The following is an 8,455-nucleotide window of genomic DNA, read 5'->3' as shown; positions in this document are numbered from 1 at the left end:
TGAATCAGAATGGAGTGGAGCACAGAGAAGTTGACACGCACATTTTAGTTGTAACTGAGATCTCCTTCATATTGAGGTTTTTTTTATCTGATCCATCATGATTTCAATAAAGGCTAAAATAGTTGATCGTCGTCCTGTCAGTTCACCCAAAGGGCAGATGCATCAAAGCCAACATTTAAAGTCTTTAACGAGACTATTTCTGAATTATAAAAGAAAACCCAGAGAACTATATCACATTACTTCAAGGAAATAAAAGGAAGTAAAATGTTCATGGTTGTATTTGTCCACTAGATGGCTTCATAACACAGATTTCCCCCGTGGAGAGGGAGCCTCCTTTCCCTTTCCGTGGCAGATCCTGTTGAGTGACATCAGCCTAAGCAGGAGGGAGGAAGAGCGGCGAAACCTGGTCAAGTTATCGGTGGTACATGTGTTCCTTACCGGAAATGGGGTTTTCATTTTAAAACACCAAAAAAAAAAAATCTTAAATTTGCTTTATCCTAAAAAAGAATCTGTCGGTGAAATAATTTTTCAAGTTATTTCAGATCAGTAAGAAATTATGGGGATTTACAAAACATCAGTTCTGATATATAAAAATTATCACTAAAATATTCCATTTAGGACTTCATATGTTCTTTGTTTCTGCAAATAAGCTGCAAATCGTGAGATTAACTTTGTTAATGAAGATTTAAGGATGAACACATTATATGTACGTTATATTTATACTGAAGACTGCTTTGCAGAAGCATCTCTGATGACAAAAAAATACAATTTTGTAAGCAGATGTTTAAAGTCAAGCTACTACATCAACTTCTTAGTTGATTTCACACTTTTAAGGCCTAACACCTTTTGACTGTTTTGTGGTAATGTAGACCCTTCCCCAAAAAATACGTTGTGATTAAAAAGTACATATTTCCATAATTCAATAGAAAACATCAAATTTTCATATAATGTAGATTCATTGTTTGCTGCACTGTCTAATTGATTTCAAGTATTTATTTTTAAATTTCTACTTGAGTTGGTGCTCATATTTTACAGCACTTGAGTGTTTTCACCATTTATTCATCTACTTAACTCAAAACCTCTGCACAGATTCTCCAGATGTCATTCAATTGGTTCAACTGTTGCAGTTCAGTTTAATTTGAGAAAGGCTTTTACTGTTACTGTGCCACAATGTCACAAATTTAAATACAATACCTTAAAATAAGGCTTTTCACAGCCATTTTTAGATTAGATCAAAATAGAGAAACTACTAGATCAATTAATTACAGGTGATGGATGCACGCAAAAAATTAATTGCAAGACAGAGCTAAGTTCTGCATAGTAATCTGTTTTCCAAATTCATATTTTAAAGATTTTAAGAGATGAAAATCCAAGTTTTGCAAAAACAAATAAATGAATAAATAAAAAAGAACTTGACATCAATCTATATTCTATGAAAGTTTGTTTTTTTAATTGGAATTATGCAAATAAATACATTTCTACGGTATTCTAATATTTCAGAAAGGGTCTGTGTTGTCAGCTGCTTTACACATGATTTGTGCCTTCTGTAATTTGATTATATCTTTCAGCTTTAATACTTTTCATTGCAAAACAGGCAATTGTTTCCCAGGTAAAAAACATCGAAAATCACCTGTATTGGTCATTTTTGAAAAAAACATTAGGTGGTTCATTGTAACATTTTCAGTTAATTTCCAAAATGTATGTTCAATAATGAAATTATAGATAACAGTAGTTTCTTTTCTTGAAAATTATTTGCTAAACTGCTTCCTAATTGTTTGGATTTCATTATGAAAAAATAATAAAATGATTTCCTCTTGTTGTTTTGCACTTATAAAAAAATGTAAACAAGTCCATTGTTTAAGGTTAGAAATTATTGAAAATGTTTTTAGTGTTACCTAATAGGGCTTTAGATCTTTGTAAAAACCTTAACCTTTTGATTTATGAAAAACAAAATCAGACAAATAAAAAGCATGGCAAAGTATTTTTATGATTGAAAAGCAAAACCTTTCTTAATCTTAAACAGGAAAAATATTCTGCTGAAAAATAGCATATTTAACCTCAAAGTGTTGTTTATAGAGTACATTAAAAAACAAATAAAAAAATGTAAACTATACGCCTTCACACAAAATGTTACAAATTAAGGACACTCAAAGAAGCATCCCAACTCACACTAACAATTGTTATACACAAACACTCAAAAATGTCTTTTTTTTTAAATAAAAAACAAACACCAGTCAGACTTTTATTTTGAAGGTTGGGACCGGATGCAGAAACAGTGAGCACACTCTGCTTGACGGCAGCGGGGCTGTCAGTGTCAGTGGAGCAGCCCAGTGGTGTCGAGCGGGAGGGAAAGCCCTCGCATTTTACCAGCCTTCAGTGAGGACCGTCACTGCGACTCTCCACGCCGAAGGAAGCGCATCTCCGCGGACCGACAGACACCCCCGACAGACAGGGCGAAGCTGCAGCACGGCTCCGCGTCCAGGGAGACATGGCTGATGGAAGTTTCAACGAGTCGTCCACCGCGGACGTAGCCAACAGGTTCGCCCGCAAAGGTGCGCTGAGGCAAAAAAACGTCCACGAAGTGAAGAACCACAAGTTCATAGCCAGGTTCTTCAAGCAGCCGACTTTCTGCAGCCACTGCACCGACTTCATCTGGTAAGCCGTGCGTCTCCCACCTCCACCCCCCTGACTGCCTGTTGCATATCGGATAACTTCATGATGTAACCCAACTTCAGGGCGGCTTTCCTCTCCCGAAACCTGCACCTCTGAAAAACTCTCCAGAAAGGAGTGTCAGACCAGGAGGGCTTCTAGTAGGAATGCATGCTGCTCTGTCCAGCTACCATGTGGGAGGAGTTGTGCTGCTGTTGTCCTCACAACAACTGTCCCCTTGTCAATGGGAACGACCAGAGTTTGTTCCTACACTGCAGAGGCCCTGCTGAGGTCTGGAGATCTTGATGATGAAGGTGTCAGTTTGGTGGTTCAGTGAAGGCGGAAAATACATTTCTTTTTGAGTGCAAAGGAAAAAACAACTGTTGGGGCATCTGCATAAGACTGGTGGGTGTGTTTCACAGACATGTGTAGGAAGGTATTTGCAAAGCCTGAAAAACAGTCTGGAAATTTTTCCTGACATTCATTAGTTTTTTTGTGTTCAGGGAGGAGTTGAACTTCTGTTTACAGCTTTTTCTGTTGACTGTGGGCGGGTGGTGAATTGGCCTTTATTGCTGGTGGCATGTATCATTGACAGGCGTACATTGTGACCTTGTGGCCTCATAAACACTACTCCTAAGTGCAAAGCACACACTGGGCAGAATCGGAGACTTTAATTTAAACAGCATGGCTCTTTTCGTGTAACATTGAGGAACAGAGTTGTTCACTGCAGCCTGGATTATTGAAAACTAGGGGTGGAACGATTCAACCGAACGATTCGATTCATATCATAATTTGCGGTTACCGATCCGATTTATAGTCGATATTGGTTCATTCTGAACGATCCGATTCACTGACATCCATCCAGGATATCTTTAGCCAAAACTTGACTGAGATAAATATGTGGTACTGAACAGTGCAGGTGAAATTCTCCAGATTCTTTGTATTTCTTGGAAGACAATCAGTTACAAACAAGAATGTGTATTACGAATGAATGTATTATGTATAATGGTAAACTTTATCTCAATCTAAATGGTATTTTTCTAAATTGACCATGAATTTATTTGGTTCTGATCAATTTTATAATGGTATAGGTTGATTTGATTCGATTCAATTCCAACTTGCCTCACACTGATTGATCTGGTTGGATCACAGAAACATAAATTGATCGTTACACCCCTGTCGGAAACGATGGCTTCTCTGGTACAGCTAAGAGGTATTAAAGTAGTTGAATCTCTTTCATCTCTAGTATCTTTCACTAAATCAAGGCTTTTTGTGAAAACGTCTGTTTAAAAACAGAAGTTTTTTGAGTTTTTATTGGAGACTAACGACCATTAATAAGAACTGTTGAGGTCCCCCATAGGAAATGCCTTACCTCCGGCCCTCGCAAAATCAGGCCAGAGCCTTCGCCGTCACTTCCTGATACGTCTACCGCCATATTGCAACCGTTTGCCATCCCTCGACAGCGATTAGTCCACGTCGGTCTGACTCATGTTTTTTAGCGGAAATACTCCCACCAATCATGAGCGAGGTTGTTCCAGCTTGTTGGAAGTCCACACCCCTCCCACTGAAAGCGGATTGTGAGAATCTGTCAGTCAAACATTGGAGGTGGGGCCAGCGGGCACCACATGCTTTGACTGAGGCATCTGATTAAAAACATCAGAACTTGTGTAGCTTTGAATGTGAGAGTTTTGAGCGCAAAAACCTTTCACACTCTGAAGGTGGCTCTGCAGCCGATCGCTGACGCCAACCTTCCACCAGAGGCAACTTGGCTAAAGACACTTTGACACGGGGTCGGGCAAGGAATTGAACCTGCAATCTTCTGATCAGAAGTCGACCGCCCTACCGCTACACCATGGAGTCTTTGTTGATAGTGGGTGCTCAGACGTGTGTTTCAGAGTGAATGTAGCCTTCTCTGTATGGATGTTTCTGCAGCAGCTACAGGATGTTTGTTCAAACTCCTACCAGCAGCTCGACTATCATCTATCAACTGTGAAGCACAGAGGTGGAAGGATGATGGTTGGGTCTTGCATGGCAATCAGTGACAGGAACTTGGCTAAATGCAAAAAAAGAAGTGAAAAAGGATAATCATCATTAGTAACACTGATGTTGATGCAATCATACAGGACACACATCACACAAGGAAGTGATTATTATTTCTTGTAATCTTTTAAATCATGAGTTTTTGATCATTTTAGAGTGCATTTTCATTTGTGCATTTATCTTATCGTTTTTTTTCCAGAATGAACTGCATAGAGGGTGTACTCTCTTTTTTTCAGAATGCTGTATAACATTTAGCAGTGTGTCCTTGAAATGAATGAGAAACGCTGCCTGATGTGAGCGGGCTACAAGTGTTCACGTCAGTCTTCTCTCTTTTCACAGGGGGTTTGGAAAGCAAGGATTTCAGTGCCAAGGTAAGAACATAAAACATATATGTGCTTGCATTCTATAGCATTTAGTGCTGTATGTGTGAGCTAGAGAGAGAGAGACATTCATGCTGTGTAACTTCTGTTTCTCTAGCATTCATTTATTTTCTTCTTGTAAAGATACTAAGACATATTTCTGTTTTTTATTTCTTTACTTTAGTTTTGTTTTATTTCTAAATATAATAACTAAAGATGCATACCTTTAATATGGCTTCATACCAAGAAGAATGGAATAACCATAAAACCCACCATGAGTGGGTCATCAAGCACCATAAACAAATGTTCAAGATGTTCCTCGAAATCTAGATACGTTTTTAAAACAAATTATGGGATTATTTTACAGCTCCCTGTAAAACCACAAGCAGTTTGTAGGATTTTGTTACTCAATGTTTAAACAAGATTTCTGTTTTGAATTTGGACGTCTGTAGAGCATCTTTCAACAATAGAACCTGTTTCAAAGTCCCACTCCAATCCTCCTTTGATCTATTGGAAAAGCTTTGCCTGGTAAAATAAAAAAAAACTTGTGTTGTTTTTTAGGACATAGTTTCTGCAGGGGTTTATCAGATATTCATGTTTGAGTTAGCCTGCACTCATTTCCCATCATGCCTTTGATTACACTCCGTCCCACTAGCTTACAGCCACTCACAACTCTAAGCTAACATCAGCAGTGCAGGGCTGGGTTAATAAAATCGATCAATCGAACTGTATCGACCTAAGCTTAATAGAGTAATCAATCCATAAAAGTAGAGATTGATCTAAAAAATAATGCTAAAGTCCGCTAGCTTGATGTTAATGTATAATGGGATTTCCTATAGGACGGCTAATGCTAATGGTTGGTTGAACTAAACATACATTGCTGACTAAATGAGCAGCTTTATATATCGTATTTACTGGAGTATAAGTCGCAGTTTTTTTCACAGTTTAGCCAAGGGTGCGACTTATACTCAGGAGCGACTTATTTGTTTTTATTGTTTTTTTTTAGGCATAAATAGGCTCATTTATTTGTTATTTTCCCAGTAAACACTGGTTGTGCTTCAGCGGTTGTTTCCTTTAATAATCGTTGGAGCTGCATCTAAGTACAAGTATTTGCTACGGACAGTCGCAGTAGAAGTGTCGTTCAAAACAAACATGGAAGAGAATCGGATTGTTTTCTTCTTAATCTTTGATATTTTTTCTTACACAGATCAAAAGATTAGCATTCCTGTATTTATTTATGTATTTATTTATTTAGCTACGCTTGGCAGATTTGTTCTGAAACATCAGACTTTTTTCCCCAAAGTGCGACTTATACTCCAGAGTGACTTATATATGGTTTTCCTCTTCTTGACTTGACATTTTTTGCTCCTGCGACTTATACCCTGGTGCGACCTATACTTACATGCATTAATTTTCCAAACTCTTTTAAGGAAATATGTTTAAAGTAACCATTTGGGGTCGGAACACACAGTTTTTTGTTTATACTTTCTTCTCTGGAATAAGGTGTAATGCTATAGCGCGATCGCCATCTAGTGGCCAAACTGAAACGCCCTCCAGGAGAGGCAGAACAATTGTTGGAGCTTCTCTGTTTGAGAATCCATGTTTGACTGTATGATATTAACAATCTCACTACAATTTCACTAATACATTTTGCAGTGTGTGAACTGTATTAGATTAATTTGAAAATCTTCTAAACACATTTAAACTATAGCTTATTAATGTATTTCTAAACAAATGTGTCTAAATGTGTAAACTGTGTAAACTCAAAGTTTAACTGAATCAAATTTAATTGAGAAAATCAAACCTGAATTGAATCGATCCAGGCTCTGGTGAATCGAATCAAATCAATTCTGGAAATGATTGGGCAATAGCCAGCGCTTCTTATGCAGCTATCTGGCATTTTCTGTTTTTGCTCAAACTTGGGTCAAAGGATGAGTGTGCTGTGGTGAAGTGCCTGCTGGGATATGTATTAAATTAGAGGATGACTGATTATTTGGGATTAAAGAGTCAAAATTTAAATGGACTGAATGATTTGATTAGAAGTGCTTCTATTGAAGTTGTTCTCTGTAGCAGAAGGCCGTCTCTCTGGAAGCTTTGCTTTTAATCTTAATGACTCAGAGTGACCTTTGTTGAGTGTCTGTGAGGCTGAAACAGACAGAGGTGGTGGTTGAATCTTCACTGGAGTTTCATCTTGGAGGTGTCTTCTGAAGCATTTGCCTTGGAGATGACTTTTTACAAGGACATGCACATTAGAGTCCACATGTAAATCCATGTTTTCCTCCTGGGCATGACTGCCAACAATTTCCTGCCCACGCTTGTGCGTGATCTCCTCTCAAAGACGTGAGACGCAGCCAGTTCTGAGGCCTTTAGCACCTGCTTGAAGCTGGGCTCCAGATGAGTCAGTCCAAGGTGCCGCAGTGTTGACAGCCAAACATGTTTATGCATATGCTGACATTATCTTCAGCATGTCCGTCAAGGCTGTCCGCTGCTGCTGAATCCATTGTTCGGTGCAAGATATAGAAGGACCACCTTAGAGACACACGAAGACACTTTGGGGATTTATTCTCTACTCCCCTGAATGCTTCATTCCTAACCATAAAGCTGTGGCTGGACCTGCTGCATAAGTAATGATCTTGCTTCATCAGGATGGAGGTGATTGGATATACTATTCAAAGAGACGAGGATTTCTATTTTATAGCATCTGCTCAGCCATCAAATATTAAACTTTAAATCCCATGAAATGAGGATCATATTTTCCAGCAGAGATACCGAGTCTCTAAGTCATTATTTGACAAAGTGTTAAAGTGGAGACTGGCATTTCTATAACTAGAGTGACATTTTATTTTCAGCCTTGTAAATGTCTCTTCTCCAAGAATAGGAAGGGCTGCTCTCTATTATGCTGTCTAAAGGAGTTTACAGAATAGTGAGCTAAATTTGAAGGGATCACACACCTGGATAGGTTTATTTACCTGAAGTACTCTAATTGAAAACAATGACAAGCTTTATTTTAGCGCTTTTTCTGGCTGCAAAAACAACAAATTTTTAGAATTTAAAAACCGATTGATCCAAAATTAAATTTCACTATGCTAACGTGTGCTTTTGATAGTTTAATTGACAATTTTAAATGAATACATCTGGGGAAAAACAGCAATAGAAAACTCAATAAGAGGTTAGAAATAATACTTTGGAATAAATGGGGGGGTTTAATTTTTCATTTAATTTAACACAAGTATGGGAGGAAGCAACTGTCATGAATCAGTCCTCTTTCTAGCACTTCCTGGTTCTCCACACTTCACTTCCCATCAGCCTCTGCTGTCACTCCACAGCTGGTTCCCATCAGTAATCACTCCCAGCAGTATTTAGTCAGAGCGAACTCCGCTTTCATCACTGAGCGCTCTCCTCCTGAC

At 38.4% G+C, this 8,455-nt stretch overlaps 1 protein-coding gene across 3 annotated transcripts in view; it reads left to right on the top strand.

Moving 5' to 3' along the window:
* Window positions 1-2,262: 2,262 nt before the first annotated feature.
* prkcaa (protein kinase C, alpha, a) overlaps window positions 2,263-8,455 on the top strand; it is a 142,420-nt gene continuing 136,227 nt past the window's right edge. For 2 of the 3 annotated variants that reach the window (XR_002917529.2, XM_036209694.1), the window contains exons 1-2: window positions 2,263-2,655; window positions 5,029-5,060. Coding sequence is in view for 1 of the 3 variants with exons in the window: in XM_036209694.1 (XP_036065587.1) it covers window positions 2,489-2,655; window positions 5,029-5,060 (199 nt within the window). In the remaining 2 variants the exon portion in view is untranslated. The remainder of the gene's footprint in view (window positions 2,656-5,028; window positions 5,061-8,455) is intronic. The other variant, XR_002917530.2, reaches the window with a different exon arrangement.

The sequence above is a fragment of the Oryzias melastigma genome, linkage group LG1 (genome assembly GCF_002922805.2).
Source record: "Oryzias melastigma strain HK-1 linkage group LG1, ASM292280v2, whole genome shotgun sequence".
Lineage (NCBI taxonomy): Eukaryota > Metazoa > Chordata > Actinopteri > Beloniformes > Adrianichthyidae > Oryzias > Oryzias melastigma.
The sequence above is the reverse complement of the archived record's forward strand: the minus strand, read 5'-3'. Positions and strand labels throughout refer to the sequence as shown.